This window comes from Salvia hispanica, chromosome 1 (genome assembly GCF_029641045.1).
Source record: "Salvia hispanica isolate PSC_SH4W2 chromosome 1, Shi_PSC_v1, whole genome shotgun sequence".
Taxonomy (NCBI): Eukaryota; Viridiplantae; Streptophyta; class Magnoliopsida; order Lamiales; family Lamiaceae; genus Salvia; species Salvia hispanica.
The window spans coordinates 52,950,844-52,977,566 of record NC_142692.1 but is presented as its reverse complement, the minus strand read 5'-3'; the positions used below and the strand labels follow the sequence as shown (position 1 = coordinate 52,977,566).

The following is a 26,723-nucleotide window of genomic DNA, read 5'->3' as shown; positions in this document are numbered from 1 at the left end:
ATTAAATTTATCGTCGTGGAATTAATTAGCGGATCATTACTTAACCTCAATTATTTGATTGAGCAACATAGGTGGGCTCATGATTTAATTAGGCTAAGGCCCAATCTCCTACTTTATTTTAATTATTAGCCCAACTTCTTAGATCATCAAAAGAATTATAGCCCATTCTCTATTTAAAACCTTAGCCCATGATTTTAGTTAATAGAGGCCCAAAACAAAAACTAATAGTGGCCCAAGCACTAATGGCCCAAACTTCCTCTTCCCATCTCCATCGGTCCCTACTCTCTCTCTCTCTTCTTTCTCAAAATCCCCAAATCCTAAATCCCTAATTGAGAGAAAAACCGCTCGGAGGAGAAGCAGCGGCGCGACGCCTCATCCCTCGTCGTTCGCCGCTCCAGTCGGCGCCTCCTTGCGCCGCCGAAATTCGATCCCCTTCCCCTCTTCTATCTAAGTCGCGAGGATAGAGAAGCAGCGCCTCTCATCTTCCCTCGCGGTCTCCGGCGAATTCGCCATCGCCGCTCGTCGCCATTCGCCGCTGCCTCCTTCGCGAGGCAGCTACGACACTCACCGAAGACTCACGTCTGTTGCCTCCGTCTCACACTCACGTCCTCGGCGAGTCCAGCAGCAGAGAGGAGGCATCGCCTCCCTGACTCCCCCTCTCGACTGCTACACAACGGTGCAGCACCTCCAGCCAGCCGCCAGCTCTGGAACGACGACGAGCTGGTGCCGTCGCTGCCACGCGGCTGAGGCCTCGCCGCTTCTCCGCGGCAGCATCCGTCATCGCCGTCCAAGGCTCGGGGAGCGGCAGCTGCTGCTCCGCGGTGATCCTCGGGGCTCCGTCGCCTGCCGGGCAGCTCTTCTAAGCTAAGTCTCGTATTTAAGCCCTTAGTTTACATTTTATTCTAGATTTCCAGTTTTGAGCATGTCCTTTGTGATGTTGGAGGTCTTGGCTAATGTGTTTTAAAGTTGTGATTTTGGGGAAAGTTTAGTTCATTGGAAGGAGTTTTGATTATTATGAAAGTTGCTAAAAGCAAATCTTAAGCACACTGTTTCTCGGAGTTCCCCTTTTGTGAAAGCTACTTAAGATTTTGAAATTCTAATATGCCGTGCCTACTTGTTCTCAAGTGTTCATGCTTTCATGTTTCTATAAGTATGGTGGGGAAGAGAGGGTGTTATACCTCTTGCAGTAGCTATTCTCTTACAAAATTCTGCTCCTAACTCTTCCAAGGTCACTTGCCACTCTGGAACTCCTTGTTGTGAAGTAAGGGAAGTGGTGAGTGGTGAAGGGAAACAGATATTGAAGGGGAAGACATTTATATAAGCTGCTGCTGCAGTTTGTTGAGATATGGCAAAAATCGAATCTGCATTCTTTGGCTCTTTTGTTCACATTGGTTGGCTGTTTGTGAGATAGTACTTGTGAAGGAATAAATGGACTGAGCTTCCCCTTTGTTTTCTTATTGCAGCAAGATCCCTTTTGGCGATCTTCATCCTACTTTGTTTAGTTTGGTTTGTTTCTATCTTTGGAGTACATGTACTCTTGCATTTAAATACTTTGTTGGTTTGTTGCAGGTAGTGATTGGAGAGAAGGCAGGAGCTATTGGGATTAGGAGATGCTGCAGGTGGGTTTAATACCTTCTTGGATAAGTCCTTGGTCCTCCATTGTTAAAGATGGGTTGTCTCCTTTCCTCTAATAAAAGTTCTTTAATTTCTTATGTCTTTATTCATCAACTATGGTTTGTATCTTGCAGGTGGTAGTCATAGGAGGAAGAGTTATTGGGCTGCTCTTTGGGCCGACAGCCCTCTACCAACGGGCTGGACTAATGAGCCTCGGGTGTGGTTTGTGCCTGAAGAGAATAGGCCCAAGAAGCATTTATTCACTTATTTAATTATAGGTGCACTATTAGTTTCTTTTGTACTTAAAAACTTTATATACTTAATTCATATACATCCATTTATGTATTGAACACTAAGCTTTGGTATTTGTACCCGTTCTAATCCAAAGTGTCGACTTGTATCCATTATGAACTTGACTTTAGCTTTAAAGAAAAGCACATACTCGATCTTGGTTCGCTTGCCTCTTCTTATTCGAGAGTATTTCATAAATCAACTTTTAATTATGCATGAAATAAAAGTTTTAACATCCATTTCATTTAATCGAAAAAATAACTAAATGATGACATGTATCTCAAGTTTCGCGAGAAACTTAATAGTAAAACAGTGGGTATTACATCTGTGTTGACCGTGAACTACTTTTCTGTGGTTCCCTCCAAATTGAGCTAACAAGTGTTAGGTGCTTGTGAAGGTGTAGCTGAAAAGTTGTGAACTTTGAGCCAGATTTGGAATTAAAAGAGTATTTTGGTTGGGGATTTATCTGTTTGCCTTCAATTTCATCCATTTTCTGCATATATTGCATAATTTGGTAAACTTTTCTGATTCGGGTTCCTGAGGCACTTGATGTTAATTGGAGATAAAGATTAGGACTAATTTTGGCATGTTGCTTGGCATTAATTGGAGCATAGCATATCTGGAAAGATAGTGAATGTCACCTAATACTAAAAGTCAGAGTGGCTTTTCTTGCCGCTTATATGGAGTAGCATTTCTCAACTATTTACCTGTATCAGTATCATGGTTCGATAATCTAACTGCCTACATCTACAAGATAAAGGAAATATCTGAGGATATAACTTTTTGTGTGTTTGTTTATCTAATATTATGGCCATGTTTCAGATGAGCTTTTTTGAGATTCACATCATATAATGGGAATGCTCTCCAGTCTCTCAGACATTCCACTTGACCGTAAGTGAAAAGTTAGCATTTTTATTATCCGAGCGTCTGGGTCAGTTCTAGGCCAAAAGTTGGGTTCAGTACGCTACTCTATAGGCATATTAAATCAACTGGAATGAAGCTTTGACTTGTGCTGGGAATGATTCACCTCTAAGATATATGTAGATACATGAATGGAAGATCTCAGTATTTTTATGATTTCAATGGTGTTCTTTTTGTGGCTTGTCAGTTCATCTTTTAGATATCGTGTGAAGTGTATTTGTCCGCCCCCCCCTGCGTGCTCGCGAAGAAAAGATTGAAAAAGAAATGGCATGCATGATTAGAATTGGCTTGCATTATTCTTGTAGGAGCTTAATGAAGTCTGCTACTGTGTAATAATATTTCATTGGTAAAGTATCAATCACGCTCAGAGACCAGCGCATTTCATTTTTTATGCCAAACTCTTGTGTTTTTATGGGAAGTTTCATTTAATTGGACTTCTTCATTGAGAATATGGTTGAGTAGTATATTCCGAGAAGATAACATTTGTTAAACCTGAAATGGAGCAAGAATGCTGAGTTTTCTATATTGCTTTCTTTGCACAGATTCAGCTGCATGAACTAAGGCAAATATACTGCAAGCTTTTGTTAGCACAGGTTCTCTATGGGTGAACGTAGAAAACGCAAATCATTGTGGAGTGAGGAAGCAGAAACAAAACCTTTTACTGGAAATCATAGTGGGATAGGTAAAGACAAACATCCCAGTCATAGTGGTGAACAAAATCATGAATTTCCTGCATCTGGATCTCACGGATTGCCGAAGTTCAGGTATCATTCTGGTCACCCATCTATGGAATCAATTCATGAAGACCCAGTTGATTGGATAAATGGCAGCTATCCCAGAAGTAGCGAGAATGCATATCAAGAAAAGGAAATAGGTGTTGAAAATAGTTATTATCAGGATATGTCTCCCGAGTTCAAATAAAACCACTTACTTGAAGATAACCAAAGCCATTCTCGCAGGTACATCAGTATCTGTAATTCTAAGTTGTGTTAAGGGAAGCTTAATTCTTTACTGTGCTATCCATGTCACTTTTTTCGGTTAAGAGGTATCTGCCAATCCTATTTGGGCTGATCTCACTCTTCTGACAACTTATTTATCATGTTTTTGCTGGAATACTTTTTAATTGCAATGTTAAAAATTTTGCAGATTTATGATGAACCTTGCCTTGTTTTCGGCTTATACATAATAAGATTACGACATGTCAGTTGTTGTTTTCTGACCTCACTTCTAGTTTCTCTCAGTTTATAAGTAACTCTAAATAATCTTTCTATGCCACAACATAAGATATGATGAAATGCTATTAAGTTCTTAGACAGTGATATTTTTGGGGTATATAACAAAATAGCTTCTACCTATAGTCATAAGTTGGCATATGTGGAGTGGAGTCTTATTTTAAAACTTCTTGAAAGGAAATAGGAAATGTAGGGAATGTGGTGCATTCCTTTCGTTGATCACACAGAATGTGCATGTTTGATAGTTTTCTTATTATTGTAGGTACCAAGGAAGAGGTAGGAGTAGAAGCAGGAGCAGGAGCAGGAGTAGAGGCAGGTGTCGCAGTAGGAGCTTGAGTAGGGGCAGGGAAAGGGGAAGAACAAGGGGAGAGAACAGAAGCAGAAGCAGAAGCAGAAGTGACAGTGATGCACAGGGTTGGACAAGAAGCCGTAGCCCTTTAGGAGATTACAAACATCAAGCTTCTGGATGGAGTGACGGTAGAAGTCTACCTGAGATGTCAAATGAAGCTGATTTTGCTCCAGGAAGGGGCAGGAGAGACGATTTAAGCAAATATATTCTACCAAAGAACACTAATCACAGGGATGGTGGCCTTGGGGGAAGGGACACATCAGAGAGTCGTAGAAGTAGGGCAGATCATGGAAATGATTCTAAACAGGCTTACAGCAGAGGTGCCCGGATTGAATTAAGGAGTGATGCTTCTGATCCTTATCATGGAGAGAATGAGCAATTCCTAAACAACAGTCGCAATGTACCGTGCAGAAACTTTGTTAAGGGTAGTTGTAGGTGGGGAGACAATTGCAGATTTTCTCACCATGTTGCTTCTGATGAAATCTCTGTTGAAGGTGCTAAACGTTCCTCCTCAGATAAGGACCCTGAGCACCAACCTTATAGAAACAGGAACCCACTTTGTAAGTATTTTGCAGCAGGCAAGTGTGATCGGGATAATTGCAAATTCTTTCATGAGGATCCCAATTTCAACCGTTTAGAGGGTAGACTGGGCAAAGTCAACAATGGCCATAACTCACGTGACAATGACCGTAGCTCACATGATAAGGTGAACAAGAGGGATGGCCTGACATGGGAATCATGTAATGAGGCAGCTGGAATCTCAAATGATATCAAACCTTTTGGGGGGGATAGTTCTACTGTTATTGTTACTGAAAGCACTGTTGACAACAGTAATGCAGGACAAAACAATAGAATGAGCCACAGTTTGGGAAACGAGAAAGTAAATTGGGGGCTGCCACAACACACAAATAATTTAGTGCCTGTACATCATGCAGGAAATGGCAGTTATGGTGGAGATGTAGGTACTACTGAATCTGCTATCGAGGAAAATATACTGGCCAAACAGGATGTTCTTGTGTTTCATGGTTCACAGTTGCAAAATCCGGATGGAAATACGAACAAATTGCAGGTAGATCAAAGGTTTCCCTTGAATGCCTGGCAGCAGAATGTTTCTCCAGTTTCACATATTCAGCATCAGAACCATGGAGTAGTAGAATTAGAAAACAGTGTGGTAAGTTCATTCCACTCTGACGTTACTAATGAGGTGAAAGACTCCAGAAATGCCACTTTTGAAGCTTTTATTTCTGCACAAAACTTGCATCAAAATGGCAAAAGTGTACTTCTTGGGAGTTCATCTATTTCCACGGAAGCTGGTAGCAAAGATATGCCAGCCTTGAATGGGGCTGAGATTCACCATGTTGCTAATTTGAATTTGTCTCAGATTCAGAAACTTCAAAATGCTATCCAAATGGCTGGAATGTCAGAGACAAACACCATGTTGTCTTATCCGAATTCTGTAATCAGTGAGCAGTCTGCTCAATATACAAACACTCTTCCTTCTACTTCTCTACAGCAAGTTCCTCCTGTCCCAAATCAAAGATTTGAGAATCAACATTCTACAAAAAATCCAATTGAAGAAGTCTCCAATTCTTTAGGGATGGTGCTTTCTACGTCTAATGCCTCTGGCCACGTTCCACTTGACTGCACAGAAATGCAAATCAATCAAGTTACAGTTTCTCATGATCCAATCAGTTCCGAGGAGAATGGAAGAAATAGTAATGAGCATGAAGAAGGCACTAAAATGCCAGACAGATAATACAGTAATAGATCATTCTGGAAGGTCACCAGAACAGCAAGAGATGGCACATAAAAATGCAGAATGTGATGAAGTCAAAGGTGGCATGGGCGAGCAAAGTAAGGGAGTTCAAGTCAGTAAGCAATCTGAAACTTTAGACGGTCATGGTAAAGCTGACGAGGGTATTGGTAACAAGGATGATAAAGGGGCACGCCTGTTTAAAAATTCTCTGATAGAGTTTGTGAAGGATAAACTGAAGCCTAAATGGAAGGAAGGGCGAATGAGCAGAGACGTTCACAAAAATATTGTAAAAAAAGTGGTGGACAAAATTACAAGCTCTATTCAAACCGATCACATTCCAAAGACGCAAGAGAAAGTTGAGCAGTATCTCTCGTTTTCTGAACCCAAAATCACGAAACTTGTACAGGTAAACTGTGTTATCCAATCAGTTCTAGTCGAGTCCTCTAGTTTGTCAAATGATTTCCTTGATACTTTTGTGCAGTGGTTGTACCTAATCTTCTTTTCCTCTGATATTGGCACAATCAGCTCGTAATCTCGGCCTCCAAATCCCAGTCTTATTACTTCTTCCAGCTGAATTATTGAACTTGAGTTTTGTGCGAAAATTGAGTTTATGCAACATTTTATTCTTTTCCATCATGCTGACCTTGAGATCTCTTGTATTCCGTTGCTCATTTGTCATCATATTTTTGTTTGTGATCGAGTAGTAGTTTTGACTCCTAACTCTAACACAAACTCGTGTTCTCTCTACAGGCTTACGTGGACCGTGTCTAAAGACAGATTCTTGAATCACTTTTTTACCCTGATCTGTTTTTAGACCTTAGATTGGCGGCACTATGATGAAGTGTTCCATTATGCAGTTGTGCATTGCATTTAAGTTACTTTTAGTTTAGTTTGTTAAGATTGTTATTATTTTCTTAGAACTTTTTTGGATGTGTATTGGAACTGCACAGCCCTTTCTGAGAAACATTTTTGGAACTCTTTGTGTTGTTTAAGCATAATAGAACACCTTTTTTGCTCCTTTGGCTGCTTGAAAAGGCATATTTATGGACTTAAGCGAGCTTCAAGTTGATTGGACCTTTGTCAAGTTCATCGGATTTGAATACTGGCCTATCAAAAGTCGTGTGTAAATGGAAATGTAGAAAGTAAATGGAAATGTGGTGTTCTTGTTACTCTACATTGATTACATCCTATTGATTAGCAACGACAAGAAGACTCGTCATTGAGTTCGAGACGAAGGATTTCAGAGAAGCTAGGCACATCCTTGGGATTAAGGTCATTTGAGATTGTGGAAAATGATGTTGTGCTTATCTCGGAAATTCTACATCACTATAGTGCTGAAACGTTTTAGCATGGAAAAATTCAAGAAAGGTTATTACCCCTTCATCATTGAATTATTTATAGATGTGTCCAAGTCATATCTAGATAAAGAAGAAATTATAGCAGTTTAAATTCTCTAGATCTGATATTTGCTTTGTTGAAAACTGTTGTGAAGAACATTCTTAAGTACCTAAAAAGGACTAAGGGGTATATGTTGGTATATCAGCTAGACGAGTTGTGTTTGACACGAGTTGTGCTTGATATATCGATTATGATTTTTCAAACTGATCGAGATTTAAGGAAATCTACATCTGACTATATTTCCTTCATCAGGGGGAATCGTTACATGGAAGAGTGTGAAACCGAAATACATCACGGACTCCACCATGGAATCTGAATATGTAGTTGCATTTTAAGCCGCTAAGGAATCTGTATGGCTTAGAAACGTCCTATTGGAGCTAGACGTGATTCTGAGTGTGTCCAAGGACCAAGAGTATTACTAACATTGCATTTTGATCACTCGTTTTGGAAAAATGATACTCACTCATCTCAACTAAGTTGAGTCAAAACTTTTAAGCACTGATATTAAGAAATTGTGATGAAAAATAGAAGTGATTGAATGTTTTGTTTTTGTCAAAAAAAGAAATGATTCAACTTAGTTAGGACATCCCAAAATAGAATACAACTCAACTTAGTTGGAACGGACAGAGTAATGAATAATTAAAGTGGGAAGAGAATAAAGTAATAGAGATAATATTGACATTTTTTTATCCTGGCTTGGATGTAATACCGTAGCATCAATATATATTGTACCAATCATCTCTGGATGTAATACCGTAGCATCAATATATATTGTACCGATTATCTCTTAGAATTTATTCATTTTATACACTTTTAGATTCATACATTCTTTTTTGTGTTTTAACATTCGGAGATCTACTTGATCTCTTCTCTGTCTTAGAGAAAATTTACTTACGTTAAAAATGAGAGAATTACATTTTGAGTCTTTGGACATTGTACTAATTTTATCCGCGATGTCTATCTTTAAAATATCACCGACATCCATGGTTATTGATATAATATTGCAATCCCCGATCATTAATACTATAATATTGCTTGAAGAACTTTTGTATTTTTCTGGATCAAAACACCATTCATGCTATAAGAGTTATTTATGTCTTCTTTTTTAGAGAGAGAACCGTCATTTTGGTTTGTTCATTTTTCTTCAAGTATGCATCGTGCCAAACATTATTTGTCACATACTTCGACGTCTTCTCTTGAAAAATACAACATAAATGAATGAACTAAGTATTTATAGTCGAAGTGACGGTTCTATTTTTCATGAAATATATACATAAATAAATAGCTCTCATAGCTTGAGAGTATTTCGTAAAGTATCTTAAAAGTGCAAAAGTCCTTCCAACATTACTATATCTATATACATAGATATGTGACCTTATTTTTAAAAATAGAGGCCAGAGATGATATTAGTGCAATCTCTATGAACCAATAATATAATTCTCCCTATTAAAATTATGGTTATATATTGAAACCAAAAATAAATATAAAAACAAAAACAAAAATGTGGTAGCATGTCCCCAACGTTATACAATGACAGCAAATTCGGGTGGTAGGTAACACCTCAAAAATGTTACGTATAATCCTATGTAATATTTTCTGACAAGATTTACATAAATTGTTTGCAGAAAGAAATCCCATAATTAATGTAAACTTGTGAATGAAGGAGTGTTTTCCACTGCAATCAACACCACATCTTAACATAGGAGCCAAGTCTCTCAACCCTTAAAAGCAAGTACTACAAAACATGATATGCATTCATCAGTCATCACAATATAAATAGAGGCACAGCCATATCTCCCTTCATCAACATTCTCAAACAAACTCAAATCATCGTAATTTGAAAAATGGCTGTTCATACCGTCTACATCGTGTTCGTTGTCTCATTCGGGTGGTTCTTCTTCCTGGCCTTCTGCCTACTAGCAATGTGGTACTTGTTGAGTAGGAGGAAGGAGAAGAAGATGCAGGAGGCTGAAGTCATACGCCGCGACGAGCATGTGAGGGTGAAGGATGATATTATGAAGGGGCCTATGGGAGCAGAGACCATAGCTCTATCCATTGAAAAAGACGAGAGTATTGAGGAAGATTTCATCAAGAAGGAGAAGGAATTGAAAGGCAAACATATGCATTATGCTGATATTGAGAAAGGAGCTTCTTCTGCTTCCAACTGATTTTCTGCTTATTCATGTATGGTGAAATAATTAATGTTATTTGTAATAAATTTTCTGCTTTTTTCAAATGTATTTTGTATATTATCCATTTATTCTACGCATGTAAAGGGTTCTGAAACCCGTGAACTGACCTGAATAACCCGCTAAATTTAGAGGGTTGGGGTTAATAATGAAACGTTCGAACATAACTGTCAGTTGGTACAAGTTTCGGTTACATGAAATTAACATGACACGATTTAATCTACGTTGACACCAAATGTAGTAGGTGATCTCCTCCGCCAAATAGAGGCTTCATTTGTCTATTTAAACTCCTCAAAGCTTTATAAACCTCCTTTCTCTTTGGGTGGCTGGTATCTTTAGCAACAAATTCATGAACACTTTCTCCCACATGAATCGAGCTGCAGCCCGTAACTATCCCCCTCCCCTGTTCTCGAGCAGCCACTCGAAAAATCGAGGCCTCGTGCCACTGCCCAGCAGAAGAGCTCAAGTCTGTGATCAGCTTCAGATAATTGGAATTATTAGGTTCTTGTTCCAAAATCTTTCTTTTCAACAACTCCATCAAATCCCTATTTCCGTGGAGTTTACAAGCAGATAACAGAGTTGCCCAAATCACTGAATTAGCCTCCAAATGCATACTCTCTGTAAACCTAATGGCTTCCTCTATCTTCCCTGCTCGAGCAAGAACGCCCACCATGCATCCGTAGTGCTCAATCCGCGCCTCAATCCCAAATTCTTGCACCATTCGCTTGAACAATGCCTTCCCCTCCTCGAGCAGCCCTCCGTGGGTACAGGCTGAGAGCACCGCAATGAAGATCACATCATCGGGCTCCTGGCCTTCCGCACACATGGTGCCAAAGAGGTCTAGGGCTTCCCTGCAACGGCCATTTACTGCAAGCCCCGAGATCATTGTGGTCCAGGTGATGATGCATCTCCGGGGCATCTTGTGGAAGATGATTTCCGCGCTTTCTAGATCCCCACACTTGGCGAACATGTCTATCAAGGCATTTCCTAGGGGAAGCGAGAGCTCGAATTTGTTCTTCCTCATGTATGATTCGATCCATCTCCCATGTTCAAGCGAATTCAAGTGCGTGCAGGCGGACAGGATGCTGATCAGCGTCGTCTGATCGGGCCTGCATCCTCCATCGACCAGCATTTCTTGAAAAACAGATAAAGCCTCGTCAAAAGTGTTGTTGCTAACGCAGCCAGCGATCATAGCATTCCACGAGATCACATTCTTCGATGGCATTTGGTCGAATACCGTTCTTGCAGAGGCAATGTCACCATTCGTCGCATAGCCCGAGACCATTGTCGTCCAAGAAGCTATGCTTCTCTCCGGCATCTGATCAAACAACTCCCTCGCGCTCCCCAACTCGCCTAGCTTGATGTAGCCCGAGATCATCGTGTTCCAAGACACGCTATTCCTCTCGGGCATTCGCTGGAAAACCTCATCAGCCAGCTCCATCCTGCCTCCCTTCACGAGCCCCGAAACAACGGTGTTCCACGACACCAAGTTCTTCCCCGGCATCGCCTCGAATAGCCTCATCGCGCAAGCTACCTCCCCGCAGCTCATGTACGCCCTGATCATCGTGTTCCACGAGACAGCATCTCTCTCAGACATTTCATCGAACACCTTCACGACCACACCCAAATCCGCCGCGCACTTACTGTAGAAATCCAGGAGATTGTTCATCACAAACACGCTACACGAATATCCGATCTTCAAAACATGACCGTGCACCGTCTCGCCGCATCGTAGCTTCTGAAATGACGCGAAGCAACTAAGCAGAAATGTGAAAGTGAAACTGTTTGCCAAAATGCCCGACTCTCGCATTCTGTTGTAAGCGACGGCTGCGATTTTGTGGGACTTTCCGATCGAGCACTTGATCAATGTATTGTGAGAGATGAGATTTGGAGTCGGCAAATCATTGAACAGTTTTAGAGCGTGATCGAACGAGATCAAGTCCGAGGAAAGTGGCATGAGCTTGACTGCTAAAAAGTTGCTATGTTTTAAGCCGTTGATGAGAATTTGAAGATGGGTCTGTTTCAATTGGTTGACTGTTTTGCATTTCTGCAATATAATTCCCAGATGATGCTCCATTGATTTTCATGGGTGGTGAAACAGCTCAATTAGGTTGCAGGAGAAGAGTATCAAATCTATATGTGTTCTATTTGAGAAATTGTGGATTTTTGATTTTTCATCTTTTTTCTCTTGTTTATTATTATTATTATTATTATTATTATTATTATTATTATTATTATTATTATTATTTCATTTTTTACTCCCTCTGTCCCCGATTAGCCCCGATTAAGAGTCACACTTTTCCAATTCGGTCCGTCCCCAGTTAAGAGTCACACTTCATTTTTACAATAAATAGTAAGTTGGTCTCACATTCCACTAACTCAATTCACTCACATTTTATTATAAAACCAATATAAAAAAATGGATCCCACATTCCACTAACTTTTTCAACCAACTTTTCTTTACATTTCTTAAAATCCGTACCCGGTCAAATTGTGACTCTAATCGGGGACGGAGGGAATATCTTTTTTCTCTTGTTTATTATTATTATTATTATTATTATTATTATTATTATTATTATTATTATTTCTCTTCCACTATTTGTAATTTACCAAATTACCCACTATAAATTTTAACCTAATTTATAAAAAATCAGCCTTCTCTGTAAATGCAAGGGATTTCTGTCTTCACGGCAGAAAAGGGTCTAGGGTTTTGCCGTCAAGCTCGGACTTTTCCGGCGGCGGGCGGAGTAGTGTTTGTAGGAGTTGTGGTGGAAGCTGTTGTTATTAGCTTTCCATAATGAATGAAAGCATATTCTCCACTTCACTCCATTCTTTAAAGCTGTATGTTTGAATGAATTTCATCATAATTATAATTGGGGGCAAAGACGAAAGCCAACACTGCTCTCGATGAGGCCAAACGCCGGTTGGTTTGATTCCATAAAAAACTGCATCAACCACGGAAAACCTAAAGCCGCAATCTTGACGTACATCCGAATGCGCCGCTGCTGCGGAGGCATTGTGATCCCAGCCGCCCCTTTAGTCCTCAAAGCCTGCGCTTCACTTTCTCTGCTTAATTTCGGGAAACTTGTGCATTCTGAAATCATCAAGTCGGGAATCGAAAGCAATGTGATAGTGGGGACATCGTTGATCGACATGTACGGTAAATGTCGCGACATAGCGAGTGCGCGCCAACAGTTCGACGAAATGCCTGATAGAAATTTAGTCTCTTGGAATACGATGATTGGAGGGTACATGTGGAATGGATACACGGGAGCTGCGTCGGCCTTGTTTGCGATGATGACGGAGAGGACGTCAGTCACTTGGAACACCATGATCACTGGGTACGCCAGAAATGGGGATATGGCTACGGCTAGGTTAGTTTTTGATGCTGTGCCCGAGGGTTTGAAGACTGTGGTGACGTGGACTTCGATGGTCAGCGTGTACGCCAGCAATGGGAATATGGAGGCGGCGAGGGAGGTGTTCGAGAAGATGGGAGTGGGGAATTTCTACGTGTGGTCGGTTATGATAAAAGGCTACTTCAAGAGAGGTGATGCGGTGAAGGCGAGAGAGATTTTTGATGGGATGAGTTTGAGGAATTTGGTGATCTGGAATTCGTTGATTTCTGGATATGCACAGAATGGGATGTATAGTGAAGTGATGGATGCTTTTACGAGGATGCAAGAAGATGGTTTTGAACCAAACGAGGTCACGGTTGTAAGTGTTCTTTCAGCTTGTGCTCAAGCAGGGATGTTGGATGTTGGCAGAGAGATTCATGAGAGGCTTCTTAACAGCAGGATTGAGTTGAACGAGTTCGTTGTTAACTCATTGGTCGACATGTATGCAAAATGTGGAGATCTAGGAACCGCTAGGCTGATCTTTGAGGAGGCGTTGGAAAAGAGCTCTACAACTTGGAATAGTTTGATAACTGGATTGGCCGTTCATGGCCGATGCAGGGAGGTCATCGAGCTCTTTACCAGAATGGAAGAGTCAAGCATGAGACTCGATGAGATCACATTCCTCTCTGTTCTTTCTGGGTGCGCGCATGGAGGTTTAGTCAAAGAGGGGTTGGAGTCATTTTCGAAGATGGAGAGATACGGAGTGAAACGCAGTGTGAAGCATTATGGGTGTCTCGTTGATCTTCTGGGACGAGCAGGGAGGCTTGAGGATGCGTTAAATCTAGTGAAGGGGATGCCCATGGAGCCAAGTGATGCGATCCTTGGGTCGCTGCTGGGGGCATGTAGAACCCACTCTGATACCTATATGACAGCAAAGGTGTTGGAGTTCATAAATGAGCATTCTCATCACTATAGGCTTCTGTCGAATATCTATGCAGCTTCTGAAAGATGGGAGATGGCTGAGATAATGCGTGTCGCCTTTTCAGCTACAGATTGCGAGAAAATAACCGGATACAGTGTGCTCGCGGCTTAAGGCATTCGACATCAAGAATCTCTGTTTTATCATTCAACATCAAGAATTCCAATGCTAGAAAACATACTCACAAAAGCAATTCTCAAGTATTCATTAGGCTTTCTTGAATAATAGATGTTGGAGGTTTGTGTCGATTACATGAGTTTCTGCATTAGACGACCCTAAATGAGTCGGCTATCCTCTTCAAGTCCTTGTAATGTTTCTTCCATTGGAGTCCTGACAAGTGAGAACCAGATTTCTGTAAAAATCAGTTATTTGGAGAAGCCACATTTTGCAGTTTGAGGTTTGAAGTGAAGGCAACAAATGATTTACCATTTCCTGTCACGTTGAACAGATAGAGGCGGTTTCCTGCTGCCGTTGCTGTGATTATAACATGAGGTGGCTCCAACTCGAACTGGTAATACGTTCTTCCCTCGTGTTCTGCAACTTGAGAGCTCAAAACCTTTCCTTCGACATTCTCACCGATCACCTCTGGCCCGAATGCACTTATGACCTTCTCTGGCGTTCCTATTCGATCTATTGTGGCGTTATCACCAAGATCTGCAAAATATGGTGAGATGATGATCAGGGCATCGTTTTTGCTTATGGCATCACATCTGATTTACGTGACTAACCATCTGCAAATCTCAGGACAGGCGCGACAATGACAAAAAGGCGTCCCTCTTTGGGGCTGGCGAACCTCAGGTCAATCTCCGTTCCTCCTAAATCAGCAATCGACACAGGAACCTGTTGGGCCAGACATAAGAGATTCTCGGAAGAATGTATAAGGGATAACATGAAAGAATCTCAGGATGGAACATTTGAAGGTCACTTGAGGCATTGATGCTTACCTCATTCCATTCGGCAGGCGCAGGCACGGAGAATTTATACGGTATAATGGGACTCCAGCCGACGCCATGGCCGCCAGACTTATCCTCTGGTCTTTGGTAAGTTCTCCAACCTGTCTGAGAATTTTCTACATCTTAAGATTACATTCATTTCACATGCAAAGGCGTGAATGTTTAATCCTCATTAGCCACATATTTCAGCATAAACAAGTCTGATATATTGTTGCTTTTGAAGTCATTACTTTCTGACATGCTAAATAAATTAAAACTTATAACTGAGTGTTCGATGGATCAGATGATTTCAAAATTAATCAGTCCATCAAAGTAAATGATAGATAAACCTATACTCCCTCCGTTTCCTCAAAAATTAGAACTTTGCAAACGGCACGGATTTTAACGTAAAATTGGTAAAGTAAAAGGAAGCAAGAGAAAAAGTAGTGAAATTAGTGTCAGTGGATTGTGTGACACATTTCCTAAAATAGAAAGTTTATATTTTTAGGAAACAGAGGGATTATTAAATTTTTAATTCTCTTAGTGGTTGTTCGGATTGTTAGACAAAATAATTCGACAAGATTATCATGTGATGTAGTTTAGGATTGAGTTACGAGATTCAATCACATGAAACAAACACAATACATGTTTAATCCCTAAATATAATCTTTCAAACCGAAAATACCTCTAGTATATTGTGTGTATAACGAAGCTACATAACCATGTTTTCACTACTGTCAGACACACAATTCCAAGAGAGAGCATTAAGATTCAAGACTAAGTAACTAAGTTTCCCATCATGCAAAAAGATTCAAATCTCTCTCTCTCTCACACACACACACAAAAACACAAAGACAATGACAAAGGCATGTAGGAGTACTATTAAGTGAGTAACCTTGTTCATCAGGTTCGGAGAGGCCAGGGATTCTCCCAGCCAGAAGACCCTGTTTAACAACTGCTAATCCATCTCCAGGAAATCCAAACGCTGCTGCAGATGAAAGTAGAGCAATCCCAGATGCTATAGCTTCCCTTCGATTAATCACACCTCCAAATTCAACATTTTGAGTTTTGGAGTGAAGTTTTTCTTGAGATGGAGGGCAATTCCTCCAAGAAAGGCTTGAAACAGTTTGCATAATTGTGCCCATTCCAATCTCTACGCCAAATAAAGGTAGAGACAGATCAATATTTTTAACTCTTCTCCTCAATGTATGAATTTAGTTAGTCTACGAAAACTGTTTTTTTTTTGTGAAGAATGGATGGTGGTTGAGCGATCTTTATTTATCTCTTGTCGTTTACTTCGTGGGTTTTCATGAGCCATAAGTTAATGGCTGATTCTAGCATTTTTCAGAAATTTCTAAATCACTAAAACAGGCTCAGGATGAGTTTGGTCTTATTCAAATAAATCAAATTAATAACTCTGGATAGCTCTGAAGCCCAATATCTAGAAGTAAGCCCATTTCGGAGCTCAAATTGGAAAACGATGTAACGGTGCTGTTGTAACTCGTAAATTACTACTAGTACTATGAAATAAGGCGCGCTAAAATTATGCTCACTCCTAGACTTTTGAAAAATTACACTAAAAATAATAAATTTTCATATCTCCCTCTTCTTTTGAGCAAAATCAAAATAAAAAATAGGTAAGTGGTAAACGCCGTCATGTGCTTATGTTTTTCTCATTCAAATTTTGGGAAATTTTCAATATGCTTATGGTCTAATTAGATCATCCAACTTTTTTACTAGGAAATGTGTCCATCACGGGCAATTATTAGAAAACTATGGGCTACGGGAAAGTCTTTGGAAGAGAGGGATACAAATATGTTGGGTATGATCTAATTCTCCTTACCATATTCATATATATAGGTCTTCTCCTACCAAACTTGCTACTTAATGAAATCGAATGCATTTTAATTTCTTCCCATTAAATAGAAAATAAGGATTATAGAATATAAAACAATACAAACAAGCTTTCAAATATCTGTCGGTTTATCCTTTTTTTGTTCTTACCAAACAAACATGTATCTGAAAAGTAATTGTATATTTTTTTTAATCATACTCAAAATGACACAATTCTAAATAAAGAAAAAAATATCATTCTTCCATACTTTATTCTCTTTTGATTTAGTGCTCTAAATAGTTAGAATACAAATGATACAATCATGAAATGCTAGAGATAAACGTGAAATATTTTGAAAGATTCGAATAAAATTGATAAAATCACTAACAGACTTTATTAATAGCTAGAACATTACAGAAATTCATCAAATTCATTTCAAATTAATGTGCAGTCAACGATCCTAACAAGAAGAACTTTCCATTTTCTGCAATAACGATTTCCATATTAGAAATGATCAGATTCATAAAATGCATATACCTCATTAATCAAGCGAGCTAGAAAGATTCAAACACACACGTAACACAACAAAGACATATGATGGCAGAAGGAAAAAAAAGTATGTACCCCAAGAATTCTCGAAGCTTCCTCTGGTGTATGATTTTTCATTACATTTATAGCTGCCTTCTGTTACATCAAGAAAAAGCATAAATCGATAAAAGTGTAGTATTATACTTATAATATCAAAAATGTTAAGTAATAAAAAAATTTGGACACACACCTTGCCTTGCTCGTTTCTTTTTCTCAACCATGTTGCCTATTGTTACACATACTCACACTCACTTCATCCTGATTAATTATGGCCAACAATAATTTTTAGCAAAAAACTGGAGAAAATTTTGTTTCTTTAGTATCTAATTCAATGCTGAAAAGAATGATTTTAATTTTAAGTATCGAAAACAAACAGAGAATCGATAACACAACTATGAAAATTTTCAATTGAAAAAACTAAAACACGGTATTTTAGGTTCTTCAATGAAATTATTCTCCCCAGCATTGAATGGAATGCTTCAAAATGCGTTTTCGGATTTCTTATGTTGCAAACTTAATTAGTTGAGAGGTTGGCCAAAAAAGAGGTCGGAGTGAGTCAGTGAGTGAATGTAATGTGATGGTAGGGGTGTGATCTGTTGCTAACTTTTCTTAAGTTGCTAACTTGCTAACTCATTAATGCAACGCATTAAAAATGTCAACATAAACTTAAGTTGATATTTTAATACATTATGTTGACATTGATATTTAAATGTCAACACAGTTTATTAAAATGTCAACACAAATATGTATTGACAATTTAATGTGATCATGTTAATATTTTTAATATACTATGTTGATGAGTTAGCAAGTTAGTAATTTAACGCGCCCTTATGATGGTATTACTTGGACTGCTTGAATTTATAGATAAATTGCATTTAGGTCATCATATATATCGAAACGTGTAACATAATACTAATAGATGTAAGCATAAATAGATGAAATTATAATTTTTTCGTTAGAATACTAATAAAATTACTTTTAGTTTGATAAGAATATATGATAAGTAAAAGAATAATTTAAATTAAAAAAATTATACAAAATTTAAATTTTTTGAGACAAAAATTGGGTGACAAACTTAAAGGAAAAGCATAACATCTACCTTGGGAGGACGAAATAAATATATATTTAATGCATACTAGTGAAATAAATCTTCGCTCAAGAGTTGCATTGAGGAAAAATCTAGTGTTGCATAAAATTGGTGAAAGAAAATTGATTCCCATAATCTGAGATTAAGTCATCACGTGAAAAAACATTATTTTATCAAAAAATATGATAATAAATGGTTTCATATTTGTTTATTACTATCATTACTCATTAGTTATTAATTTATCTCCAATTAAGCTATTTAAATAACCTGATTTAAGTCATCAATAAAATGAATCATCTATTTTGGTTGGAGAAAGTCATTCCTAGTGATTTTAGATTACACCTAATATAAGTGACTCTCTCCATTCCACAAAGATCTCGCACTCACGTAACTACACGAACACTACAAAAAAAGTTACGGATAAAGACGCTTTTTAATTCAATTAAGGACGCTATTTTGCGTTGTTAAATATATCACCTACACGAACACTAAAAAAAAACGTCTCTATGTTGCACTTAGAGACGCAAAAAAAAGTGTCCCAAAATACAACTTTGAGACACAATATATTCAAATCGGGCTACGAGAAGAGTTCTAGCAGCCACAACTTAGAGATGCTACAAAAACATCTCGGTTTTCAAACATTGCATGTCATATTAAAGCAAATGTAAATTCCAACAAATCTACTAATATTTTAAAAAAAATTAATTTCAAAAAATTTGAGGAATCTGACAATAAAAGAGAAAACTATGGGATTGATAAGATATAAACTAACTAAACACAGTAAATATTTACGAATCTACAACTAAGTCTAGCCAGGAATTTGTTGAATTCATTCCATAAACAAGCCTCAATTATGAACAAGCTCCAATCCTTCCTTCCATCCACACGAGCCATAGTGGGACTGTTGTTGGCAAATTTATCATCTACTCATATCTTGTTCATTCTCAGTCTCATTAACTCCATCTCTTTCATTTCCAAATCTTTGATCAAACTTATCTGCAAAGGACTTAACACATCAGCCTGCAAATAGAAAGAACTGCTTAAATTCTCTAATGCAAAAAAAGGACTAATGTAACTAGGAAATAGTAATTATCCCAGTCTCAAAACAAAGAAATCAATCTGTAACAGAAAATTAGACAGGACATGTATTTCCATAAGCATCTGCATTTTCAAATTCAAAAAGAATTGAAACTAGAGCTACAAAATCTCTCAGTTGACCTTGCTTAGTGCTTACCCACGAGCTCATTCCTCTATTAGTCAATCCATGCCTCGTAGTGAAGAGGTTTGTCATTTTAATCCCTATCTGCAAGATATGTGATGAGACATGACAGAGAGAGAGAGAGGCTGTAAATTCCATTGAAAACCAAAGTGTTGCTAAGTTTAAGGCTATTGTTTTAAACTCTTCAGAATGAATGTACTTGATTATGCCATCAACAATCCAATCTGAATAATGTGCAAACAATTCAGTAACTAGAAACAAAACCTTCACAGCTGCACAATTATGCACCATAGTAGCATCCATAATAGGTTTAACGATATCCTAAAAGTTGTCATTACCAATAAAATAAGTGCACATAGTAGCATCATGCTCAATAGGTTTAAGATATCTTAAGTGGGCATAATCGTGCAGCTGTGGAGGAAGCTACTAATGACTCACTCTTCAGTTAATGCAGCTAGTTGCTTTGCTGTTGGATCAGCTGACAAGCGTACTTGTTTATTCAAGGAAAGATTGGCAAGCTCATCAACTTTCTCAGTCATGGTTGCTGAGAATAACATGCTCTGTCTCCTTTTAGAATATAACTTTACCTGAATGGCAGTAACAAGTAATCAAGTGGTCTATAACATAAGTTCAGAACAGAAATGCAAATTCTGTATAATACTGTAATAAACTTTTGAATTGGCCAGCCCATAAAAGAATATACCAATGTTTAACAGAAACGAGCAGCATAAAGAAACAAGGATGAAAATAACTTTAAGAAAAGCCCCTGTTTTGTGTGCATATCCCCCTTTGGCAGCTTCTGCCAGAACAGTATACCTTGAAGCAGTTTATGATGTTAATATGCAAGTTATAATTACATAAACTTGAATATAAAAAGTGGTAATCAAACAATTTAAGCATCATATCGAATTAATGAAAGTATTCCAAAAAAAATTGATAATATTTTCATATAAAAGTATGCCCTAGATAAAATTGACATATTTTATACGTTTTGAACTGATAGAAGATGCGAGGAGGAGAAATCAGCAGAGTTGATATATAATGTGCTAACCAAAAAACTAAAAATAACATAAAAAAGAAGAAGAAACTGGAGAGTGATACGTGAAAAGGAGTGATGAAGAAGAAGAGAGGGAAGATTGAGGCGAGCTGGAGACGAATTAAGGATCAAGTTAGAAGTAGTTAAGTGATTAAGAAGATTGATTAGTTGAGAATTAGATAACTGAGCTGTCATTTAGTTAGCTAATTAGTTAGCTGAGCTGGCAAGAGTACCCAATAAATAGGGAATGTAAACGCATTGACCGATTATGCTTAATGAAATGAAATCTATCCTTCTCTCTGTTATCTCTCTATCTATCTCTCTATGATGTAACCGCCGGTGAGCTTCACCGGCCAGGCTCCGGTGCCTTCTTCGGTGGCTGTTGAGACCCCAGCCGCCCTAGTCCGTACCAGAGAGAAAAAAGAACTGAACCTGATTTGCAGAATTGAACCGGATTTTTATCATAAACCGAAATCAATTATAAGCACGGAACAGCAGCAAATTGTTATCATTCATTGAAATCAATCAAGCAGAATATCAGATCGAGCTCAAGATTTTCGGAATTGAATTTGATTCATTACAATCATGAAGTGAATCGATCATCTTAACATTGATACTGACAAACACAACAACAAACGATCTCAACACACCAATCTAATCACGAATCAGAGAGAAATTTCACATCTTTCTCCATAAGCTCAGTGAAGAAGCGTTCTGCCTGAGTGGCTGAGCACGGTAGTGTGCGATTCATTGTTGTGTGCGAACAATTGGTGATAAGCTCCAATTGTATGAATTTGATGGCGACTGTGCTCCAGCGAGGCGGCGCGTGTTAGGATTTGTTATTCAGTTAATAAAAAGTCCTATTCTTTAGAATAGTCAGCATATTTGATTTTATTGTTACCATCTTTTTAGCTACTGTTATTTCAATTTGAGTCGTTGTAATGCTATTATAAATAGCCACTTTGCACTTCAATAAATTATTCATTCCCTCAGATTTAATATCATTTTGTGAGAGCTAATATTCCTACATTCTGGTATCCAGAGCCCCCACTGGGATCTGAGAAAAGAAAGCAGCAGCTTTAGAGTGAGTCACAAGAAAAAAAAATGAGTGAAGAGAAAAACTTTATGCAGCCCGCCATACCATGATTCGATGGTCATTATGATCATTGGAGCATGTTGATGGAAAAACTTTTGAGATCTAAAGGTTATTGGAGTCAAATTGAGATTGGTTATGAAGAACCAAATGCAGGAGCATCGTTGAGTGATGCTGATTGGAAGAAACTGGAGGAATTGAGGACCACGGACCTCAAAGTAAAGAATTACCTGTTCCGTGCGATTGACAGGACAATTCTTGAGCAAATTCTGGAGAAAGGCACCTCGAAGCAGATATGGGATTCCATGAAAAAGAAATTCGAAGGAAATGCTAGGGTGAAGCGTGCAGCCCTACAAGCGCTGAGAAGAGACTTCGAGATTCTGGAGATGAAAGTAGGTGAAACCATCACTAACTATTTTGCACGGGTCATGATTGTTGCTAACCAGATGAGGAGTTATGGTGAGCAGATGAGCGAAAACACCATCGTCGAGAAGATTCTTAGGACTTTGACCGAGAAATTCAACTATATAGTTGTCTCGATCGAAGAATATAAGGATATTGATTCACTCACAATTGATGAACTGCAAAGTTCACTGATTGTGTATGAACAAAAGTTTCACCGGAGTCATGGAGAAGAGCAGGCACTCAAGTAACACATGAAGAAAGGAATGGTGGGGAGGTCGTGGGAGAGCTGTGTTAAGAGGAGGAAGAGGCAGAGGAAGAAGTCCCCAATTCTACAACAAAGCCACTGTTGAGTGTTACAAATGCCATCAGCTTGGACACTATCAATATGAGTGTCCAATGTTGCAAAAGTAGGCCAATTATGCGGAGATAAATGACACTGAAGAAATGCTTCTCATGGCTTATGTAGAGTTGCATAAAGCAAGTCGAAATGATGTATGGTTCCTCGACTCAGGTTGCAGCAATCATATGTGTGGAGATCGATCAATGTTTTGTGAGCTGGATGAAGATTTCAAGCAGATGGTTAATCTCGGAAACAATATGAAGATGAGTGTAGCTGGGAAGGGCTATGTGAGATTGTGTCTCAATGGTGTCACTCACATAATAAGCGGAGTGTTTTATGTGCCAGAGTTGAAGAATCATCTTCTAAGTGTTGGGCAGCTGCAGGAGAAAGGGTTAGCCATTCTAATTCACTCAAATGAATGCAAAATATACCATCCATCAAGAGGTTTGATCATTCAAACCAAAATGACTGCAAATAGAATGTTTGTTTTGCTATCTGAAGTTACTAATAAGCAAATGAAAGAGGAAGTGTGTCTTCAAGCAACAACAAAAAATCTAGCTCAGTTATGGCATCGTAGATATGGTCAACTCAGCTATAAAGGCCTCAAGACTTTGCAACTCAAAGAAATGGTGAGAGGTTTGCCTAAGTTCTCCGAGTCCAGCGATGTATGTACTGATTGCTTGAAGGGAAAACAACATCGAGACTCAATTCCCAAAAGGAGCACATGGAGAGCATCCCAGAAACTGGAACTTGTTCATGCTGACTTGTGCGGACCAATATCTCCGATCTCCAATAGTCATAAAAGGTATCTGATTTGCTTTATCGATGATTTCAGTAGAAAAGCATGGGTGAATTTCTTAGTTGAAAAGTCAGATGCATTTGCTGCTTTCAAATTCTTTAAAAATTCTGTGGAGAAGGAAACTGGTTTGGGCATTAAGTGCTTTAGGACAGATCGTGGTGGTGAATTCGCCTCAAGAGAATTCAATGACTATTGCAAAATGAATGGGATAAAGAGGCAATTAATGTTGGTCTCTCTGATGAAGACATTAATATCAATATGGCTTTCTTTGTTAGTGCAGATCCAATCATTTATGAAGAAGCAGTAAAGGCTGATAAATGGAGGGAAGCCATGGATTTAGAGATGGAATCAATTAAGAAGAATGGAACGTGGTCTCTAACATAGCTACCAAGAGGAGCTAAAAGCATTGGGCTCAAATGGATATACAAAACGAAGTTGAATGAGCTTGGAGAGATTGAGAAGTATAAAGCTCGCTTAGTTGCAAAGGGGTGTATGCACAAGAATATGGAGTTGACTATGAGGAGGTGTTTGCACCAGTTGCTAGAATGGATACGGTTCGTATGATTCTTGCCTTTGCTGCACAAAAGGGCTGGAATATTTATCAATTTGATGTTAAGTCAGCATTCCTCCACGGAGAGTTGACGGAGGATGTCTATGTTGAACAACCAAGGGGTTATGAAGTGAAAGATAAAATTCATAAGGTTTATAAGTTCAACAAGGCGTTGTACGGACTCAAACAAGCACCCAGAGCTTGGTTCAGCCGGATTGAGTCTTATTTCCTAAGAGAAGGTTTCAGGAAATGTGACATAACAAGCAAGGTAAACGTTTGATTATTAGCTAGTATGTTGATGATTTAATTTATACTGGAGATGATGAGGCTATGATCAGTGAGTTCAAAGATTCGATGATGAATGAGTTCGATATGTCAGATTTGGGAAAAATGAGGTATTTAATCGGTATTGAAGGGTGCAGTTTGGTGAGGGGATATTTATAAGCCAAAGGAAGTATGCTCTGGAGATTTTGAAAAGATTTGGGATGGAGAGCAGCAATGAAGTTCATAATCCTATCACTCCAGGGTCCAAGATATTTAAAGATGAAAATGGTGTGGAGATTGATGGCACCTATTCTTTAGGATAGTCAGCATATTTGATTTTATTGTTACCATCTTTATTGTAATGCTATTATTATAAATAGCCACTTTGCACTTCAATAAATTATTCATTCCCTCAGATTTAATATCATTTTGTGAGAGCTAATATTCCTACAGTGCGGAGGCGATGTTCGAGTAATTGGCGAAGGCAGATTACCAATGGAACTACACCGCGAAGCATCAAGGCGTCAATCTCTTCAAATCGCTGCTGAATCAATCGGAAAGGCTAATCACCGAGGAGCAGCTCCATGGGAGAAGAGAGTGTTGTGAGGAAGGAGAAAGCGCGGAGAGCAGAGAGGGGATGAAGATTTCAAATAATACTACTCCCTCCGTCCCGCTTTAGCAGTCCCATTGATTTTTCTGTCCTCTTTTTGTAAAAATGATAAAAAATAGTTAAAGAGGAGAAATGGTAAATTAAGAGAAAGAATAATATAGAGAAGAGTCTTATTTACATTATTGTCTCTCTTATTTTACCATTTCTCCACTTTAACTATTTTTTATCATTTTTACAAAAAGATGGCAGAAAAATCAATGGGACTGCTAAAGCGGGACGGATGGAGTATTAAATATTAGGGCTTACATTTTATAATACAGAGAGATATGCCGTTTTCATAAATTATGTGCATATAGCTAATTTATCATTTAGAGACACTTCTACTCAAATGCGTCTCCAATTTAGAGACGCATATATTTCCTAACTAGAATAATTAGAGACATATATCATCAATGAGTCTCTAATTTAATTATCAGAGACATATCTATCTAATATGTCTCTAAATTTAGAGACGCATTTATTTAATATGTTCCTAATTAATCACTTAGAGAAACATATATTTTTTGCGTCCTTAATTTAAATAATTAGAGACATGTGTATACAATGCGTCACTAATTTAAGTACGCTTTATTTTGCGTCCCAAATTTTGACTACTTTTAAAAAATTTCCAACGCAAATGATTGCGTCCCTAATTTTGCGTCCTTATAAGATATATTTATTGTAGTGGAAATTTTAGGAAGTTTACTTTGTGTGTTAAATGAAGATATAATTTTTTATATTAATATGAGAAATAATTTTTCTAAAAATAAAAATATAACATTTCTAGTGGAACAAAGTAAAAAAAGAAAATGAGACATTTTTTTATGGATTGGAGTAAGTATTTCTTTATTTAAACAAATGACCATAAACATTAATATAATAAATATCTATACACGTCTTATTTGTATGCACACCAACCTCACATTTACGTTATTTTAATCATATTCGCCCTTAAAATTTCCCTTTAAAAATAAAGATAATAAGCAGAACAACCGAATGGGTTTGTAAGTATGAACTTGAATGCAACCTTTTCATTGTTGAAAATATGAATAAAGATAAATTATAGATTTACTTTAACTCAATAGACATCATTAAAAACAAATGTGGTTGTGGGTATGAACCTGAATACACCATTGTTTTAGTGTAAACTGCAAAGTATGAATAATGCCAACTTTTTTTATCTAAAAAAATATCAATAAACGACATATAGGTTTGTTGTCTGAACTTTAATGCGGCCATTTTAATATTCAAAATATCGACTGTAACCAAATTATAGATATATATTTTATGTCAAAAAAAAGACAAATGGGGTTGAGGGTATGAACTTGAATGCATCTTTTTTAGTTTTGAACATGAAAATTAATGAATCATAATATTTTTGGTTACAGTAAAATAAATTATACTACTCCTTATGAGAAAAGGTCACTCCTTTATGAGTTAGATTACACCTAATGTAAGATGATATTTCTTATTTGCAATTTCATCTTCTTTATCTAAACAAACGAAAATAAACATTATTCCTCCCGTCCATAAATATAAGATCAGTTTTGACCAGACACGAGTTTTACAAAATGTATTAGAAAGTGAGTAAAAAATGTTAGTGGGAGGCGGGTCCTACTTTTATGTATTAATTTTATATTGAAATGTGAGTAAAATAAAGTGAGTGGATATGAGGTCCATTACCGAAAATAGTAAAAAGAGCAAATGAGACATTTATTAGTGGACGGACGAAAATGACCTCTCTTATTTTATTAATTGCATATTAAAACTCGTGTTATATACAACTATATCTACTTTTTATAAAAGGAAATACTAGTAATAAAAGACAAATAAGATTGTGGGTATGAACTTGAATGTAGCTTT

The 26,723-nt window shown here is 38.0% G+C and overlaps 4 protein-coding genes, 1 long non-coding RNA gene and 1 pseudogene across 6 annotated transcripts; 3 read left to right on the top strand and 3 right to left on the bottom strand.

Moving 5' to 3' along the window:
- Positions 1–297: 297 nt before the first annotated feature.
- Positions 298–7,181, top strand: LOC125222340 (uncharacterized; annotated as a pseudogene). The gene is made up of 6 exons (XR_016135681.1): positions 298–1,619; positions 1,749–1,892; positions 2,728–2,796; positions 3,369–3,785; positions 4,321–6,569; positions 6,914–7,181. The product of XR_016135681.1 is annotated as an uncharacterized LOC125222340 (transcript).
- A 2,173-nt stretch (positions 7,182–9,354) lies between these two features.
- LOC125220388 (protein TRACHEARY ELEMENT DIFFERENTIATION-RELATED 6-like) lies at positions 9,355–9,933 on the top strand. Its single transcript, XM_048122558.2, has one exon. The coding sequence runs from the start codon at positions 9,406–9,408 to the stop codon at positions 9,727–9,729; it is 324 nt and encodes a 107-aa protein (XP_047978515.1). The 5' UTR covers positions 9,355–9,405; the 3' UTR covers positions 9,730–9,933.
- LOC125218085 (pentatricopeptide repeat-containing protein At2g29760, chloroplastic-like) lies at positions 9,857–11,914 on the bottom strand. Its single transcript, XM_048119685.2, has one exon. The coding sequence runs from the start codon at positions 11,825–11,827 to the stop codon at positions 9,971–9,973; it is 1,857 nt and encodes a 618-aa protein (XP_047975642.1). The 5' UTR covers positions 11,828–11,914; the 3' UTR covers positions 9,857–9,970.
- Positions 11,915–12,432: 518 nt separating this feature from the next.
- On the top strand, positions 12,433–16,273 carry LOC125223278 (Pentatricopeptide repeat (PPR-like) superfamily protein). The gene has a single exon (XM_048126356.2). It carries the CDS (start codon positions 12,658–12,660, stop codon positions 14,176–14,178), a length of 1,521 nt encoding a protein of 506 aa, XP_047982313.1. The 5' UTR covers positions 12,433–12,657; the 3' UTR covers positions 14,179–16,273.
- Positions 14,190–16,141, bottom strand: LOC125223279 (thylakoid lumenal protein (Mog1/PsbP/DUF1795-like photosystem II reaction center PsbP family protein)). Its single transcript, XM_048126357.2, has 5 exons — positions 15,892–16,141; positions 15,009–15,118; positions 14,793–14,904; positions 14,491–14,718; positions 14,190–14,394 (listed from the first exon to the last, which is right to left on the bottom strand). The coding sequence occupies exons 1-5, from the start codon at positions 16,139–16,141 to the stop codon at positions 14,330–14,332; spliced, it is 765 nt and encodes a 254-aa protein (XP_047982314.1). The 3' UTR covers positions 14,190–14,329.
- A 2,958-nt stretch (positions 16,274–19,231) lies between the features above and the next one.
- On the bottom strand, positions 19,232–21,644 carry LOC125185609 (uncharacterized). The gene is made up of 3 exons (XR_007170197.2): positions 20,163–21,644; positions 19,740–19,808; positions 19,232–19,525 (listed from the first exon to the last, which is right to left on the bottom strand). It is a non-coding gene; the product is annotated as an uncharacterized LOC125185609 (long non-coding RNA).
- Positions 21,645–26,723: the final 5,079 nt, after the last annotated feature.